Source organism: Melospiza melodia, chromosome Z (assembly GCF_035770615.1).
Source record: "Melospiza melodia melodia isolate bMelMel2 chromosome Z, bMelMel2.pri, whole genome shotgun sequence".
NCBI classification, from domain to species: Eukaryota; Metazoa; Chordata; class Aves; order Passeriformes; family Passerellidae; genus Melospiza; species Melospiza melodia.
In genome coordinates this window covers 31,929,332-31,949,233 of record NC_086226.1, presented here as the reverse complement: position 1 = coordinate 31,949,233, position 19,902 = coordinate 31,929,332, and the positions used below count along the sequence as shown (strand labels likewise).

At 37.8% G+C, this 19,902-nt stretch overlaps 1 protein-coding gene across 5 annotated transcripts in view; it reads left to right on the top strand.

Annotated features, from left to right (window-relative positions):
- The window catches only part of ARL15 (ADP ribosylation factor like GTPase 15), a 225,796-nt gene that overhangs the window by 67,796 nt on the left and 138,098 nt on the right, over positions 1-19,902 (top strand). For all 5 annotated transcript variants that reach the window (XR_010031362.1, XM_063181353.1, XM_063181351.1 and 2 more), the window contains 2 exons: positions 11,664-11,808; positions 14,573-14,632. Coding sequence is in view for 4 of the 5 variants with exons in the window: in XM_063181353.1 (XP_063037423.1) it covers positions 11,664-11,808; positions 14,573-14,632 (205 nt within the window). In the remaining variant the exon portion in view is untranslated. The remainder of the gene's footprint in view (positions 1-11,663; positions 11,809-14,572; positions 14,633-19,902) is intronic.

Below are 19,902 nucleotides of genomic sequence, written 5' to 3'. Positions count from 1 at the left end.
TGTACTGCTTTTACAACTAATCCTATGTATTAGTCTCTAAAAGACAACTGTCTTCAATTTTTAAAGCCTGTTCTAATTCATTGTCTCACTCAGAAATATGCTACCAACTACAGATTGCTTATATTTCTCTGATAGACTATCATCATTATGGCAATTCTCCCTGGTCTTCAGTGATTTTTTCTCTCTAGCCAGCAAAAAGGAGTTTCCCAACTTGGCAAGATTTATGCTGATTTAGAATAAAAGATAAAATTTTAGTTCCTGTAAGAAACAGTGAGCCAGTTCTTACTGAATTGTCTGCAGCCTCCTTAGAACATGTATTAAATCTCCCACAGCTAAACATTAAATCAGCTGAGGTAACAAGCATCCCAGAGCTGTGCTCAGTTATCTGAGCAACATGTTAAGTGTATTTCTGCTTGGATTTGTGATTGTGTTCATCAACATCAGGTGTATTCTTAAGTAACAATCTGTTGCTTTTTTAAATGACAAAAAATTTTATGGAACTGTTGCATAATGATTATCTGAAAAAAACCAAGACACTCATCACACTTTCCCTGAAAGCAGTATCATTGGGAAACAGATTGCACAGGAAGGGCTGAGGTGGAGGACGTCTTTTAAAAGTGTTAGTTTCCTAGAGCTGACTGGAGGCTGCACCTACTCAAAGGAGAAAAATTTATTTTCCCTTAAAAGGCTTTCAGCAGTTCTGAGACTTAAAAAAAAAAAAAATCTGGCATAGTGATACACTCTTGTGGATTGAAGTGTTTCATGCCTCTTAATTGATAAAAAGTGGTGGTTGTTTCACCAGGAGAAATTTCTTGGCTTGGGCTGTCAGCACCACACAGCAGGCACACTGACTTACCCGTGAGTCTGCATAGTTGCATGGCAGGCTGTTTTGTGAGCAAACCACAATAATGGGTGTTTTTACAAAAAAATAAAGCTGGTTCTTGCCAACTTCCATTTTCACCTAAAAAAAAGTTTAAATTCAGCCAATGGCTTTTCAAAGGTAACATAATCTGTGTGTCTGGAATTTGTCTGCAGAATATTTTTTTAGCATTTATTTGGGATTTTTTTCCCACCTAACTAAAAAAGATGAATAGGCATTGTTCAATACTTACTAAGAAAGAAAAAAAATGTCCCCTTTGTGTGATTGTTGTGTCAGTTTTTGTGTTTTTTTTTTTTTTTCTTTCTTTTTTTTCTTTGGTTTTATTTTTTTAACAGTGCAAACTCATGAAAACAACTATTATCTGTAGTTGACACATTTCTCTGTAGGATCTATTCCCTTCCCTATCAGCTGAGAATCTCCATCTCAAACTCAGTTGTGTTTCCCAAACTTTCAGGCACTAGAAGTAGGGCATCTCTTAGCATTCTCTTTAAAATGGTTTAAAGGCTATGTAGTCCTTGATTTTTGCATGCTCAGGAATAATAAATTTCAGTTCTGATTTTGCAGTTCTAAGTGAACAAAATAGAAATAGCCAAAGGAGTCTTCATCAGCAGGGTGGCAGCTGAAAACCTCCATGTAGGCAGACATGCCATATGTAGGCAAAAAAATAGCCAAACTTGCAACTGGAGATAGGAGAAATGTGAAATGCCTGTGTTGGAGCATGAGATGTTTTCAATGGCTGAAGTTTCTCAAACCTAGCTCATTAAGAGTTTGATTGAGGCTAAACCTGTTCTGCATTCCAAGAGGCTCTCATTGATTAAAATTTGAAGAATTTTTAATGGTACTTGAGATTCATATGCCTTCCTCTAATTGTATATTTTGGATTAATGTTTTTGTGTGGGTTGGTCTGTTTCCTCCCGTGGTAGTAATGTGCTGTGCTAGCCAAGTAAAACTGTTATGCTGTATAAGGGAGTGGGAAGAGAGGTTCCTGTGAATATTCCCTAGAGTCTTCTGGTCAAAACAGGTATTCTCTTGAAGTTTCTCATTTTTTGTAAATATAGTGTACTGGGAAAGTAGGAGGAAAAGGCCACATAAGATTGAAATAATTCATAGAGAACCTAATGCATAAGAGATATTTTAGCCTGCAATTACCTAGTGTTTCAAATTCAGCACTGGAGGCTGGTAATGCCATGAACTGGTAATAGTTTACTGGATCTCCCATTTGTGACTGCACTAATATTAGGATAATTCTTGCTCCATTTTCTGGTGTTGAAAAGCAGTATTGTCTTTAGTGTTCCAAGCAGAAGAATTCTTTGGCCAGAAGACTTGCAGAGTCTGCAAAATCAGGCTATCCTTGTTCTGTCCGCCTCCTTCTATTGTCTAAATCCTCCGATTACTTCTTGTTGGATTGTGTATACTAGTAAAGCTATTTAGATATTAAGTCCATACACTGTTGCTATTTTAGTAGCTTTTGTTGCATCAGTTTCTACTCATGTTTTCTTTCCTTATCCCTTGATAATATTAGGATAATCAAGCATTCGTTGGTTTGTTCAGTTCTTGGTTTGGTATGCATGAGCAGAGAGCAGCAGGGATTCCTGAGCAGGTTTTAAAGTCACAGTTGAAATTGTACTTTGCTTCTTAATGTATTGTCACACTGTTATGATTGTGTTTAATTTTTCTTAATGATATTTTGCAAACTGATTCTAAAGCTCTCATGTTTGTGGCTTGCCCCTGCCCCACAGATGTCAATGGATCTTTTTCTTCTCCCTCTCCCTGTTTATTTATTTTTTGTTTGTTTATTTGAGTTTGGGGGTTTTTTGTTTGTTTTTTCTTTTCTTGTTTGTTTGTGTGCATTTGGTTTGTTGTCGGGTGGTGTTTTTGGTTGGTTAGTTTGGTTGGTTTGTTGGTTTAGTTTGGGATTTCTTTGCACAGTTTTTTTTACCTTGATACTTACAGTCTTGTACTTACGATTCTATCTCAGCTATGAACTTGTTCAGTAAGACCAGACTTTATAGAAAACAGTCTGGACCTCTGTCCTCAGAGATTTTTCCTCTTTTCTCTCAGATTTGATGTCAAGTGTTAGTTTTGAAATCTTTCATAAGAAGGATCAAGACGTGTCTTGGGGCTTAATCTCAGAGGAAACTTTGCCTCAAGTAAACATTAGTTATTTCTTCTTCTTCCCTCAAAACACTTAGAGTTTCTCTAGGTTACTTTTCTTTTTGATACTCAAGAGAAACACACAGCCCAGGAATTGTTTTCTTTTATTTATGATTATGATGCCAAACAACTCTGAAAGCTTTGGATGAAACTGGTTGGGAAAAATACACTGGAGTTTGCCTGTTTCTATGATGTTACTGATACAAAGGATGGAAGAATTCAGATCTTGCTACTTTTTTCAGGGGTTTATTCACTGGTATCACCTGAAACCCCCTTGAGATCTTCGGGCTGTTAGTGCATGAGGACAGACTTCTCTTGTTTGTGCTTGGCTGTTCCCATGCTTTTTTCAACTATGTTTCAAATTAATTTGTGTTTATTTTAACTTAACTGAGGTTTTTTGAGACCATTTTGTTATATAGATCCTTTTGCAAAATGCAGAAGTTTCACTTCACAAGACAATGATGGGTCATGTTCTCTTAATGTACTTTGAATTTGCCTGCAAATATTAAGAGTAGGACAGCAGCAGTAACTTTTCTTGTTCTTTAGTTTTTAAATGCATGGAATACAATGCAAGTCTTCATTTACCTCTGTCTAGTGTACAGCCAGATTCCTCTTTGCACCAGATATATTTCTTTATTTTTTTCCTTTGACCCATTCTGGCATAGGGCTTAAAGATGTCACTCTACTGTTTCAATAAATCCTCTTTTGATATTGTTACCAAAGTCATCCTATGTATGCCATGTATGTCAAATACTAATGTCCAAGGTCTTGGAAGTACTTGTGAATAGTTTTTGAGGAGAAAAAAGAAACAAAGCATGCTGTTGCATGTAGGTGGCATGGAGTCGAGTAGGCAGCTCAGAAAAAAAATCAAAGAACACCAAGTGGTCTATACGCTTCTTTCTGCTTTTGTGATCCTATGTGAACAGAACAGAATTATTCATTCAATACTGAAAAAAAATTGTTTGGTAACCCACCTTGTAGCACACATAAAAAATGGAGAAGCTTTTTATGTTTTGTTTCAGAAACTCTGCAGGGATGGCTTTTAGCAAGCCTGAAAGCTCAAAGGTGTGATTTTGTTTTAGTTGTTTTTATTTGTGTGGGTTTTTTGAGGGGGTGTATTAAGAAAAAAAATGTATACATATTTTATCCTTACCAGAAGTTAGAAGTGACAGGAAGTGTCACATCCTTAACTTTTGCACATTTGGGTGGTGCTGCTACTGCCTTTTTTGCTGGTATTTTTGATGATTCTTTGGGCTTTTTTTAGTGTGGTTGTGTGTCCTTAAGTTGTGAAACAAACTGTTTGCAAAGGCTTTCATTCATCTTTTTTTGTTGCCTTTGTCTCTTGCTGTTAAATGTGAATGGACGGGTGGATTGAATGAGTTACTCTTGTGCAATAAAACAAGTGGAAAGCAAACTGTCAGAGAGGAAACAACTTGAGCAATAATTCTACACTTGATGGAACTTAGAAGTGTCCAAAAGCCCCCTTGGAGCTTGACTTGACACTGCAGTGAAGCAAGTGATTGTCTTCTGTTCAGAGTACCACCTGTGCATGTGCTTATAACCGTTTGCTGACTCAGCTTTGGTTTATCATAGCTGTCTGCCATTTAATTTTATGTATGCTTTTAAATCATACTACTTCACTGAATATCTCAGTACATCTAGAACTTGATATTTATTACTTCAGTCTTTCTTCTAGTGTGAATGTGAGGGAGAATCATAAATTGGTTTTGATTTTATAGGGAGTGGGCAAGAGGTTAAGGTCAGAGAGGCTCATTTTCCATTTTGGATGTGAGGTTTGTGGCTTATTTTGGCTGATGGTAGGGAAAGGACTCCTGTTGCCTTACAGCTTCTTCTAGGGAAGTTATGTCTTTGGCTGCATTTATTGAATTTTTATGATCCCTGAACTTTGCGTCAAGCCTTCATCTAAGAGCAGTCCATCTGATATCAGATAAAACAAATTATCTCCTGCAACTTTACCCACTGTAATTGTATTATCATGACCATGAAGTCCTTTGGAATTATAGCTCGGAATAGTAGTGTCATATTTGGCCTGTCAGAAGTCATCCAGTTCTTTCTTTTTAACTGTTATTTCCTCTAAGTCTTCTCTGTTGGTAGCAGAGTTATCAAATATGTTAAAACATGAATATGTCTCTGTCATTGGTCTGGTTTTAGTGCTTGAGACTGTGTCACGTGTCTTGTTCGTCTGGGACTACAAGGGATGTTGAAAGTTTTTTAAGGCTATTGCTTCTTTTGAGGTTCCAGAATCTGGCTGTGCTGAAATACCAAGAGGCTTTTGATAAAGGACGGTAAACAATTACAACCAATGAATCCAAATGTATTTCTTCATGGTCAGAAGGCAGAATTTGAGATTCCTGCTCTGGACCATATGTTGTTGCTTCATCCCTGTAATAGAAGAGGATCTATGTGAACTACTTGAAATTCGACAAGGTCAAGTGCGAGGCTCTGCACCTGAGGCAAGACAATCCCAAGCACCTCAGGCTGGGCAGAGAATAGGTTGCGAGCAGAGAATAGGTTGTGAGCAGCTCTGCTGAGAAGAACTTGGGGGTGCTGGTGCGTGGAAGGCTGGACATGACCCAGCCATGAGCACTCACGGTCCAGAGAGCCACACGTGTCCTGGGCTGCATCCAAAGGGATGTGGCCAGCAGGGGAGAGGAAGGGGATTGTGCCCTTCTCCTCTGCTCTGGTGAGACCCCACTTGCTGTATGCAGCCCTGGGGTCCCTAGCAGAGGAAGGCAATGGAGCTTTTGGAGTTGGTCCAGAGGAGGCCTGAGCATCTCTTCTATGAAGACAGGCTGAGAGAGCTGGGCTCACTCGGCCTGGAGAAGAAAATGCCTCAAGATTATAGCACCTTCCAGCAGTGCTGAAATGAACAGCCAAGAATGCTGTGAGGCACTTTTGACAAGCACATGTAGTGATAGGACAAGGGGGAATGGTTTTAAACTAAAAGAAGGTAGATTTATATAAGGTGTTAGGAAGAAATTCTTTACTGTGAGGTTAGTGAGACTCCAAAGCAGATTGTCCAGAGTGTTGTGGTGATTCTTCCTAGGAAGTGTTGGGTGTGGCTTTGACCAAACTTGTCTGGTGAAAGGTGTCTCGGCCCCTGGCAGGGCAGCAGGACCTAGATGATCTTTATGGTCCCTTCCATCCCAATCAATTCTATGATTCTATGATTTCTGTGAGGTGGGATATCACCAGGACTGTTTGCTCTTTAAAACTGCTTCACTTCCTTGAGAAATTGTCTTCTTCTGTCCTTTTTTATATTATCCTGTCTTTAATGCCTGTACTTGTTGGTTTTTCTGCAGCACAGGCTGATATAAATTTGAAAAGGAGTAGGTGCTCGTGGAGAAGGAGTGCTTTTGGTTCAATCTGTACCACTCACTCCTTAGCCAGGTTAAACTAGAGGATTGCTTTATCCTGTGCGAGGAGTGATGTAGCAGGTTAGGAGACCTTGAACCTTCCAATGGAGTTTGGGTTGTTATTGGAGTGGAGGATCTTGAGAATAGTAGTCGCTGCTTAATGAGGTTATGGGCAGTTGGAGAAGGTGTCTAGTCATGATCCTGGGATTTTTACCTGTGCCGGACATCACTCAGGCTGGCAGTGGCTACATGCATCGACATTCATCTCTTTCAGTAGCCACAAAATGAACAGCAGTCCTAGGTTTTGTTCTTATTAATGAAGTCATATAGATGAAGATGAATCCTGTATGGTTTTGTTTTTTTTTTTTAGAGGTATAACTACCTGTACAGCAGTATGGAAACTGAGGAGCCTGCATATTTGGCTCACACTGTGAAATGCATGGAATTTTGTTGTACTAATTTAAAGTTAAGGTATTAATATAGTTAAAATTTAGTTTATTTATAAATATCCATCACTCCCCCCCCCCCCCCCCCCCCCAAACCCTGCACAATGTATAATTTCATTCTGGTGCCTTGTGTGTTTTATTACTTGCATTCAATTATGCCACTGTTGTTCCCAGTTGTTTCCTATCGTTAACATTATGACTGTCCGTCTTGTGTCATTGTCCCCTCCCTTCACATTACCTCTTCAAGGTTTGAGGTTTCTTGTGCTTGCTTATCTCAGACAACATCAGAGCTATGAAACCTACTGTGTGCAAATTTTACTTTTTTAACAAACTCCTTGAGTTTTATCAACAGCTTCAGATGACTAACTAGTTGTCTGGATGTGTGTGCAAGTACTGGAAGTCTGTTTGTTAAAAGATACCTTAAATGAAAAATATATCGTAAAAGGAGACCATATCCGTAAGTAAAACCAAGAGAGGGGGAAGGGAGCAGAGTTAGGGTTGAGCTTTCAACCTTAATTCTGTATTTCAAGGGCTCTGAATGCTTGGTTTGTTAGCATTAGTGCTGCACTAACTTAAAAGTATTTTTCCATGAGTGTGTGTGTGTTTAACCAACTAAGCATGAAATCCCTTGCTTCTGTTTGTCCCTATTAAATAGTGGCAACAAAAGAAACAGACAGGAGATGGGTCCAGAACAAAGCAGAAATAATGGAGTATTTCACCCCAAAAAGGAGAGTGAAACGAGAAGTACAATGAGTAGGCAAAAACAGACTCAACAGCTGGAGGCAGTTTAATGTGTTGTAGAGAGTACTAATTTAGGGACATTTGCTGCCCAGATCTTCAATCTGTGATCTCTGAGTGGCACATATATCAGAAGTGTTTGGCCATCCCTGCTATAAACACAATATGCTTTTCCCAGAAGAAATCTCCATAGGGCTTTAAAGGGACACAGTCTAGGATTGTCAGCATAAATACTGATGTGCTTAAAACCCAGAATCATCTTGTTGGGTTGGGAATCTGTGACGAGGAGTAGAACTGGCTAGCTTCTTCCCTTAACTCTTAAAAAATTGTGATACATGCATATTCAGCATTCCTGCACACTGACAAGTACAATGAAAGTAACAGTGTTGCTGAATATTGTGAAGATTTCTACAGGCTGAAGCACCTATTACTCCCAGTTTTCTGGATTAATCCATCCTTTTTTTCAAAAACTGATTAAATGCATACATTTTTAAAGGTACCTTATTGTTTTATTTTCTGTACTTAAAAATATGTTTTATCATAAAAAAATTAATTCCTGACTTGCCCTGCCTGCCTCTCTTTTCATGCCTATTTCCCTCATCCAGTGGCTACAGCTTTAATTGTGATATTCTCAAAAATTATGAAAGCTGACAATTTGACATGTCATTTCCTTTATACTAAGTAAGGTCTTACCCTGATAAGATGAGAAGGCTCAGAAAAATGTTCAGCTTTTGTTGCTAGCAGTGGGGTCTGAGTACATGACCATGTCCTAAACAACCTTTCAGTGACTGTGCTGACTAGCTCTGCTTGACCCTGTATTTGCAGTAGTCCAATGTTTTTTTTTCTGCCTGCTCCAACACTTTCTCTAAGAGGCACTGTTTGGGTTTACAGTTTGTTTTGCAATACCTAAAAGGCATGATTTTATTGCCCATTGAGCAAATCAAGTTTGGGAATCAATGGAGGAGATTCCAGGTCTATATCTGGCAAGTTAATTTGAGCTTCTTTTATGCCTTTTGGGTTGGCTAAATGGAGTGGAAAGTATGCTGGTTTGGGAAAGAACTGACCACTAGTTCTGAATTAAGCAACTCTCTTAATGTTTTTGATGTATTTGTGTTTTAGAATTCTGGAATTACTTCTTTAGTTACTGGTACACTTTTCTTGCAGTTTTATGGTTTTCAGAGTGCATTGTAATATGTTACGACATCTTAAATAATATGTAGCTCTAATCCATGGTTATAAAATATTTTAGGATGCATTTCCTATCTACAATGAAATACTGAATATAAGATGCAATTTTATTTGCATGGTCTGCGACTTCTGAGTTTTCTGCTCCCCACAGATACTATGTAGCTACTAGATGCAGCTGCCACAGTTGTGACAATAAAGGTTTAGTCTCTATAATGGATACTTAAATGGCCCTAACTTTGTTAGGGAGCAGGTAACTTGAGGCTGCTAGAGAACAGGAAGGGAGTGATCAGACTATTTGTATAGTGATATTTCCAATGGGAAAGATGTTCATTGCGCTAGAGTAGGGAGGATTGCAAAACAACTTTATTAAGTCCAAATCTGTTTTTACAAGCATCCTCTACAATGTACTCTAGAATTTCTCATCTTAGCTTCTGCTAAGTGCTGTACACAATAGCTTAAGTTTCAGCAGCTTTTTGAAGATATAATATTTAAAAAAAAAGTTTTCATTACAACTAAACCAAGTTACTGAAGGAAATTAACCTAGCAGAAAGACAAAGTCATGAGCATAGCAAAGATAAGGGAATCATACCAAATGAAATACAAGAGTGGTCTGGGGGAAGCCATGTTCCTGTCTTCTAGGGGTCTGTCTGAAATTTCATTGCCTAACTGTGCTTAATAGTGAAGGATAAGTGAGGGGTGATGAGTCTACATATGCTACTTTGGAGATTTTTGATCATGTGTTCACTCACAGCATATAAAGATTCTCCAGTCTAAGTTGGACTTAAGGAGTTTGCAGTAGAGAGATACTGAATTTCACAAACCTGCCTGTCACCCGCAGAGCCTCCATATATGTTTTACAAAGAGCAGAAATTATCTTTCACAGAACTATATGTCATTAGTTGCTGTCAGGGGTCAAGTGTCACATTTGGTTGCATAAGAACCAGCACAGTGGCTGGACAGAGAAGCACAGAATTCCATCAGCTCATCTATTCCTTTATGTTTTTCAATGTCACATCAAGAGGTTGTTGCAAAGATGCCATGATGACAGGGACAAATGGAATCCTTTTAAAGACTGGATATAGAGGGTCTGACACACAGCCTCAGGAGCTCTGGCAAGCTCTGAAGGATTTCATACAACCCTTCAGCTTGATATCCATTAAATGGAAACTCTATTTAAAGGAGTTTATCTTTTTCAATGAACTCAGTTGGCCTTTCTCACTTCAGTACCACTGTAGAATGTTTGCTGTGGCTTTGTAGAACCTGTGAGATGAGTATAAACAAGTAAATGAATAGAACAGCAGTAAATAAAGCTAGTAGACAAGTTTATTCCTTTGAGATATGGACATATACAAGAGCAAACCTTAAGGAAAATAATTTTTGAATCAAATCTTCATAGAGGCAAAGCTATTATTTTTAAAATCTGCTGCTTTTATTCAGCTTAAATATTATTTTACATATTCTTACTTCTCCTGAAGTGTTGCTTTTCCCTCTTTTAAAAGATGCTGAAGTAGTTTTGTAGCTTTCACTGAATTTATCTTTTGCTGCTTCAAAGCAATGAAAACTGTTTTGGCAGCATGTGTAATAGCTTACCGTCTATACTGAAAGAATCCAATTAAAGTTCTGTGTTGAGTGAGCCGTCCTTTTATAATCACATTCTCACTGGACGACTTGCTCACAGGGTCAGACCCCACTGTTTGCATTAGAGCCTTGCTGACATCAGTTCAGTTTCTCTGCTCCTCCAGTAGCCCTCAGTGAGAAAACCTGGGCAGTTGTCAAGACAAACTAGGTTAAGGTTGTAAAGACTGGATTTCTTTTCCCGCAATCAGTGCAGTGCAGACTTGTGGTTAAGATGGAAATAAAGAGCTGGGGCTATGTAAAAACAGAATGTGTGAGAAAGGGCTCATTGCACAGACATGTTTTCCCTTCCCTATTAGAGCAGATGTCTTCCTTTGATATAAAGGTGGCAGATACTGGGGAAAAAGTTATTTATGTCTATGTCTATTGGAGTGGTGGAAGTCTGCCTTGGAAATCAGTGGGTAATTATGCTCCATACATAAAATATAAATTTCCTAGCTTTCCTGGAATTGTATGCTCTTAGATTTTTACATTAAAAGTTTCTAAATTGCATATAAACAAAGAACTGAAGAACTTAATGAGGGCCTAAGGAACCCTTCGGAAAACTTGGCCTACTTTGGCAAAACTGTTTAAGAGAAGTGAGCAGAAATCTGAAGTAGGCTTTGTGTAGAGAGATTTTATTTGTTTACATTGTGATTAATTTGCACTTCTCCAGGGAAAGTGAGATATCTATCTGGTTTTTACTAGATCTATGTCCAGAAAGATTTATTTGTTTATTTATTTATTTATTTACAAGCTGTTGTTCTGAGCTGAAATGCGTGACAAAGCAAGCCCGGAAAGGATATTAGTGGAGCAAAGGTCTCTGTTTCTTTTCTGTGACAACAGGTAGAGCCTGGTCAATCGCTGCTCAGGACTGGCTCTGATATTCACACCAGGTATTGCATGAAATTAGCACAGGAAGGAAACTCATGCATAATCAGCTGCAGAGCTGTATAGGGCATGAGCCTGTCTCGTGGTGTGAGCAGTTTGTGCTACTTGGGAAACGGACACACAGCTTTTTGATGTTTAGGTGAAAAGTTAACATGTATACTTGTTTTGTTATAAAGTTTTTCTAGATTTTAGTTGAGGTGGTCTTAGTCTATTAATTGCTGACTTAGTCAAAGTAATAAGTTGAAATAATACTTTGCTTCTCTCCAATGCCTTCAGGTTTATAAACTTCCTTCTTAGAAAGTTAAAGAAATAAACATTTGCCAAAAAAGAAAACTAACCTCTTCCTTTTGTTTTTGTTTTGCCCTATCCTGGCAGTGTTTTAGAGCACTTTGCTGCAAGGGACCGCCACCACCACGACCTGAGTATGACTTGGTTTGCATAGGCCTCTCTGGCTCTGGCAAGACAAGTCTTCTGTCTCAGCTCTGCAGTGAAAGCGCGGAGAATATCGTGTCTACCACAGGTAGGATGCTCCCTTTATTCCATGGTGTGCTGGGATATTGCCCAAAGATGACTGCTGAAACACATAGCAAAGCCCGTAGAGAACTTCAGTCTACTTGTCTTGCTGTTGAAAGTACCTAATGGATCACTTTGAAGCTACCACTACTTTCTTTCAGTATTTGTTCATATATGGGGAATATTCGTGAGAACATGTAATTTGGAATATGTTAGACATCAAAAATGTGTGGTCTAATGAAGCAGAACCATAACATACAGTAGTACTGTGCTGTAGACACACATTAAAATGTTTCTTCTCATTTTACTTTTGATTTTTAAACAGTCTCACTATGTATTGGAGAAAAAGGAAGAGAATATGCTGTAAAATAGAATAGGACAGTGATGCTGTGAGACTTTAATTGCGATTTGTTTCTGTATGTACTTGGTCCATGCAGCCTTGTGGTATATGATAGCAACCAAAAAAAAAAAGAAAATAGCAATTTTTGGTGACAATCCCAGCTTTTTAGATGAGCAACAGGTTTGTTTATGTAGTAAGGGCAGATTGTTATCAAATAATTAATTTAGAGAAAGTTAGAGTGGTACTGAGGAGATGCATAAAAACAGACAGTACAACCACAGATAAGATGTATCTTAAGTCCAAAAAATTTGAATAGGCATCTTGATAATGGTGAACCAGAATGCCTAATACTGAAAAACATGTTTTGATTCAAAAAAACCCAAAACAACAAACAAAAAGCAAACAAAGAACAAAACAGCACCAGAAAAAACAGGAAAAGACACGTGAATTAAGAAGAGGGAATACCTGGCTGGAAAGTTCAGAAAGAGGGCAGATTAAGTCATGGAGGTTGAAGAAATCAGGTTCAGTGGCTGCAGCAGTTGTTAAGGTTGGTTTGCTGATGGAACTGATACTAAGTGTTGTGCGAGTACCTTGTGTTTACCGTAACATGGCTTTGTGCTGTAACTGTGGTTCATGGGCTTGAATTTCATGATTGTGCCATAGCAACCCTAACTGCTTTTCAGTGTATGTTTTCTTAATTTACAAGAACATAAGATTATTTAATAGAAATGTAATTAAAATGTAAAACAGGTACAAGAAAATAGTATTTTTATTAACCTGTGAATAGTTAACCTGTGGCCTCTGTAATAGAGAGATCTGACAGTTAGCTATGAGAGGATGACTAACTCAAAAAAGTTAGAAAGAAACTGTAGAGTAATGAGCCTTTTAAATTCTTTTTATCCCTCTCTTGAGCTTTATCTCTGGGATTAAAATATATTATACTTAAATATTTTAGACCCTTAAATAAATAGTAACAGCAATATAAATAGAAGTATAGAGCTATCAGAGAAAGTAATGAAAATACTGCTAATTAAAAATTAAATTGATTTTGTTTTTCTAGAGAGAGATGCAATAAAATACCATTATATGATTAGGTAACTTGAGGAATGAAAACCAGCTCTGGAGAATACTAGGCAGGCAAACCAAAATGATGCACATCTAGGGTACTCAGCTTATAATAAATCTTAAATGTGGCATATCAGACAATATTGTGGAGAATCCAAGAATACAATGTGACCACTTCTCCACTCAGGTTTCAAGCTATAATGTATATTTTTGCTTTTTTTCATCAATGCCACTCAGGTCCATTCCATTTTTTACCTTTTTTTAGAACGAGTTTAGGATTTCTCTAAAGATAACAGTCCCCAAAATATTTCATAGTTATTCCCTTCAGATTTTCTTGTACTTTCCTCTATTGTATCTAGCACTGATCATAGTAGGAGTACTGTAACATCTACCAGGGAGGAAAAACATCTTGTTTCTCTTAAGTGATAGCTAATATACGTGAAGTGAAGCACATTTTCTCAAAACCTCTTTACTCAGTTCACAGGTATGTAATCATGTTGAAACTGCTTGTGCTAGATGGAAATAAATTTAATGTCTGTCTGGATATTTTTTGCTGAAAGAGCACACATAATTTTTCCTTTATAAAGTATTATGTATGCTTATATATATGTATGAACTAAACATGCAAAATTTAGTGTGTAATACATTGGTATGGCTGGGAGCCTTTCACATTCCTGTTCTTTTGTCTGTCTGAATTTTCAATTAAGGGTAAAGGTCACATTTTGGTAGTGTTTTCTTTCTGTTTAGTTGGATTTGTTTTATTTTTATTTCAGTTTTAAGCAAAAATCAGGCCAATAGAGGACTCTTAGATATTTCCAGCGTGCTTATGACCATTAACACATCCAACTAAGGTCTGTAGAAGGATCTTTCAGTCAATAACATTTATGGAAAGAATTAATAATCCAGTTGTAACCAAAACCTATGGAGTTTAAATGGAAGAATACAATCATTTGAATTGCACATTGTTTTCAAGGTCTCCTAAAATTTGCAGAATGATCACCTCGTATTATTGGTAGTCTGGATTGTCCACTTTAGCTCTAGATGCAGTAAAAGATGATTTTATAGAAGTATATTCTGGCAGAAGATCTGGATGGAAGTTTTGTGCTAAATTTTGTGTGCCAGGTACTTATAATTGAAAATTACATTTCTTATCCTGATTTATTCTTGTTCCACTCTGTGGCACCCCTCCACCTCTTACCCCCTTCCCACTGCCTTTGAACTTACTTTTTAAACCTATTGAAATGGAATTTCTCTGGCAAAATCCTGGTTCTTGATGGAAAAAGTTGTTTTTTCTGAATATGTGCAGTTGATTCCAAATGGCCCCTTTAACAAATAGCTTACTAATATTCTGTATTTCTCTCCTTAGGTTTTAGTATAAAAGCAGTGCCATTCCAGAATGCAATTTTGAACGTAAAAGAACTTGGAGGTATGGCATTTATTCCTTGGTTTATAAAACATGCATGTCTAAATCTCCTCATAACTGTCAGTTGTTTTAAATTGTTAGTTATTTTAAATTTTAAAATGATAGATTAGTACAGTTGTAGTTAAAAATCTCAGCAGATAAAGTTGACAATAGCTGTATAAATCCTGACCTTAAAGAACAAAGGGTAAAAAGCAGGAGGAGTGGAAGGCATGTGGTGTATCTCCTTAATGTAATTTTTTGGATTGCAGTGGTTGAGTTACACAGAAATACAAACTGGACTGTAATTTTAGTATGGCTCACGTGGCAGCTCAAGGAAGTGTAAGTTCCTTGTGTTTATTGTATGTATAAACTTTCACTTATGAGAACTGGCTCAGGTAACTATGTGAACATTTGTCAAAACCAATATAGTTACTGCACCACTGAAAGTGTTGCAAAGGCAGCCAACTTATAATGAGTTATATTCTTTGAGAGCTGTTCTCTTGTTGGGTTTATTGGATTCTGGAGCAATGGTTGTTTTATGGTTGTAGGATTTTTTTAAACTTTTCGATATACAGGCAACCTATTTGGCACCCAATTCTCACTCTGAGTCTCAAGTGAGGTTGCTTATTAGAAGCAAGAAAACAGTCTCCTGTGAAGAGTTCTCATGGAGTCTAATATTCTTCTAATTTGAAACCCACCTAGATCTTCATATTCTAGATTTCTGTATATCTTATTTATTATTTATGTAAATATAGTAGACTTAATATTGAGGATATTTATTAGGTTTTTCAGTGAGCTTGTAACCTCTCCTAAATTATCTGGAGTAGAATTTGACTTGGTTCTTGAAGAAAGTTTCAGGAGATCTAGTTGCATAGTAGTTGTCTTACCTGAACTTGTTCCAAGAAGGCTTTGTGATAAGCGCATGTGAAAGGCATATCATTTCCTCTTTACTGTCCACTAGTCCATGGATTTAAACATACACGTTCCTATCTGAGCATGCATTCTGCAAAGAAAAAACCCAGTAAATTTTCTTTCATAAAGGGACCACTCAGGGATAGTGTAGATACTGCTTAAGTGTGTTATAATATCACTTTTTGGATTTTTTTAAAAAATAGGGTGAATCATTTGCAGTCTAGTTTATATGTTCTGCCACCTAATCTGTATGAAATATTTAATTCATGTAGATAAATACAATTTTTAATCAAAAATTGAATCTGTGATTCAATAGCAGGTAGCAGATCCTTGTTAAAGTCTCCTAACATTTTCTGATCATATGGGTATGTGTGTTTTGAGAAATCTTATCTTAGTGGGGAGTTTTGGCTCATGATGAGGAGTAATCCAGAATACTTGATTTGTCATTTTCATCTATTTATCTCTTCTCAAAGACAGAGGGATTGTCAGAATTTTTTACTGCACCTTTTACTTCCTTTTTCCTTTGACCTATAGGTGTTTGCATGTCTATATTTAAAACTTATCTAATCTGATTTCTTATATGAGATATTGTAGAAAAATGCTAGTTCCCTTACCTTTTCATTGTCTGGTAAGAGAGCAAAAGCAAGCTTTCAAAAGTTTATTTTGTTCCAAAAGTTGACGGTCACTAGTAGCGTTCCCCAGGACTCTACTCTATGGGTCCCATTTTTGTTTAATATCTTTATTGATGGTCTAGAAAAGGGGATCAAGTGCATTTTTCATTTGCAGATGACACCCAGTTGGGTGAGAGTGTTGATCTGCTGGAGGGCAGGAAGTCCCTGCAGAGGGATCTGGGCAGGCTGGATCATGGCTGAGGCCAGTGGAGTGAGGTTCAACAAGGCCCAGTGCCAGGTCCTGCCCTTGGGTCACAACAGCCCCAGGCAGCTCCACAGGCTGGGGCAGAGTGGCTGGAAAGGAGCTGGGGGTGCTGGTGACAGCAGCTGGACATGAGCCAGGCTGTGCCCAGGGGGCCAAGAAGGCCAATGGCATCCTGGCCTGGATCCGCAATGCTGTGGCCAGCAGGGCCAGGGCAGGGATTGTCCCCCTGTGCTGGGCCCTGCTGAGGCCACACCTCCAGTGCTGTGTCCAGGGCTGGGCCCTCACTGCAGGAAAGGCCCTGAGGGGCTGGAGAGAGCCCAGAGAAGGGCAATGGAGCTGGGGCAGGCTCTGGGGCACAAGTGCTGTGAGGAGTGGCTGAGGAAACTCCTGAGTTGAGGGAGTATTTATTCTGGAGAAAGAAAGGTCAGAGGTGGCTTGGTCACTCTCTACAACTGCCTGAAAGGAGATTGTGGCCAGGTAGGAGTCACTCTCTTCTTTCTGTCAACCAGTGGCAGGATGAGAGGACATAGCCTTGAGCTGCACTAGCGGAGGTACAGACTGGACATCAGGAAGAATTTCTTAATGAAAACAGTTGTTAAACATTGGAATGACCACCGAGGGAGTCACCATCCCTGGAGGTGTTCAAGAAACAACTGGACATGGCTCTTAGTGCTGTGGTCTAGTTTACAAGGTGGTGATAGGTCAAAGGTTGTACTCGAAGATCTTAGAGGTCTTTTCCAGCTTAAATCATTCTGTGATTCTCTAGTCAGCATTTAACCTTTTAGCTGAGAAATGTGTTCCTGTTTGATGAGGGTAAAACCTGAGTTTTCTGGAGTAGGCATGGTTTCTCTCTTGCTCCTATATGAAAATAAACCAAAGCATTTTTCATTTGTCACACTAGGACATCACTGTTAAATTTTGTTCGGGAATTTCTGCTTCTGATGTTGAAGAGAAACTATGTTTTGCCTGATTGCTGGGGATTTTTTGTCTTATTCCTGGTCTTTTGCCTTCAGTCGTTATGCTATTGTTATATACTTTCTCTTTACTGTAGTGTGGAGGTCTTGTCCAGACATTTGATCTTGAAAGCCTGAAGGAAGGTATCTTTCCTTAACAACAACTGCCTGTTGTTACATGTTATTTATAGAGTGACATTCTGTGTAGTTGTAAGGTATTGTTGCTTTGTCTTTTTAGGTTTAGGTAACAGGAATCTACATATGTCATCATACAGAAACATATTAACAGCCAGCATTTAAAACACAGCAGAAGTTATACTGCTTAAAGTTCTTATACTCAGCAGCCAAGCATTTATGTGAAACAGATGCTGTGTAGTATCCTTTCTGTTTCGTTGAGGCAGTGTCCTTCCTTGAGGTTAAAGATGGTGCTGGTTTTTACTGTGCCGATGGTGTCCAAAGCTGATAATGAAGCCAGGTTTTATTTCTTCATTTCTACAGGGATTGTAAATTTTCAGACAAAATATAGAGAACATAGTCTCCCTTCTCTAATTTATTCAAGGACTGATTATCTCTTCATCCTCCTTTAAGATTTAGGGACAGGGAACAAGATTTTATTGTGCTCTCTTTGCAGAAGTTTTTCTGTGAAGTGCATGATTCTAGAATATTAAAAATCCAACACAATTTCTGGGTTTTTTGTTTTGTTTTTTTTTTTTCATAAGACAGGAACTTGCAGTCCTAACAGAAAATAGTGAGTTTATCCAATTTGATAAATGGTAAATGTTTTGTTTAAAAACCTAGAGTTTGATCCTGAAAAAGTAAGAATATATAGAGAGCTTTCAAATCTAACATTAGGCTTTCTTGAATTACTTGAAAAGAAAGTCTTGCTTTATTTGCTGACCAAGTTGAACTGCCTGTTCTCTAAGTTTAAAAAAAATTTGGTCTAAAAGATAATATGTATAATTTAAATTATTGTGGAGATGTGCCATGCCCTAGTCCACATTCTTTCAGAATGTACTATTACCAGAACAATTGGAAATGTCTGTCTTTATTATGTGACTTAGCTGAGTAACGATACAGAAAGAAACTACGGTTGTGATGATTTCCTCTTACAATGCAGTAATTTGTTGTGGCAACTATGGCTGACACTGTGTGTGATGAATGTAGAAAGGAGTGGGAGAAGACTGTAAAAATAAGGCAGATGATAACGTTTGTTGTTCAGAAGATTCTAACAGTGTTTTGCTGAAAAAAGTTTGGGATGCCGAATGCTGAGGTTGGTTCTCAAGATAGATAATGAAGGTGTAAAGGCAATAGAAAGATTTTTCTTTGGTTCTAACAAATTCCAACCTGAAGACACAGTGGCTGAAAGCATCATTTATGCCCTGTTTTTTTAAGCCATTTGCACTTGTAATGCTTTCAAAACAGAATATAAAGTTCCAGTTTAGATATTTCTTCAGGTCTATATCAAGATTAAAGGTCCATCCTGGTAGTCAACTAAGAATTTTTAGTTGTCTTTTTGGAATAAGTTATTTAATAATTTTGTTTGTATCTTGTAAATGGAGGCTTAGAAACTACAAGTGAGATGCCAAATAATGAGTCACGTCAAATTTAAAAGAATGATTCTGGTTGTTAGCAGGTCTTCTTCTTACAAAGTTTAAAAATGCTAACAACATGCTATAGGATTTAATAATGTTGCCTCTTTTATTTATTTAAATATATTGTCTTTATGTTTGTGTTAGATTTTGTGATACATCCTAAAGCAATTTTCTCAAAAGTAGAGAGTACATGTTGTGTAGTCATATTGGAAAATTCATTTAAGACAAAAATCTGTTAAGTGCTTAGCAAGAGTGGAGTGGTTAATATCAGGAATGCTCTTGTCTCCAGTTGGTTGAGCATGCCCAGGAAAAGAGATGAGAACTCTCCTCCCCACTTCTGTTACTTAAGCTTGATTACCAAAGTCATAAATTCACATTCTTAGGCCAGCTAAATCAATTGTCTAGGTGACAGCTTCAGAACAAATAGCTTTAAATAGGTTTGGTTAATCAAAGCATGTGTATTTTTGCCTTAATTTGGAAGTAAAGAGCAGCAGAAAAGAGAGTAGGAGGAGAAGCCACACTGTTGTGCAGTCCAAGTTGAATGGAAAATATGAAATTCTGGAGAAGACAGCAACAGTTGTCAGGTAGTATCTGCCTGGTGAAAAAATGATGGATGTGGGAGCAAGTAATGTTGCTCTATTAATTAGAGCTTAAAATTCAAATATTTTGGGAAATTTCTCTGCCTTTGCTCTATGGAAGTAGAGTACAGAACACCCTTCTAGCAACACAGAGCAGCTAACATTTAATCAAGTTAGTCATCAGAAAACTGATCCCTCAAGTAAATGCCAGCCTAAGTCATCTACAGGGGGATGAACTAACACAAAGCAATAACATCTCCATACTGTACTTGACTAAAAGGCACTTGACACGTCTACAAAATCTGGTTGTGGAGTACATGCAATGCCATCTATGACATAGCTGCATCAAACAGTTTACAGAATGTCTTAGCAGATGAAATTTT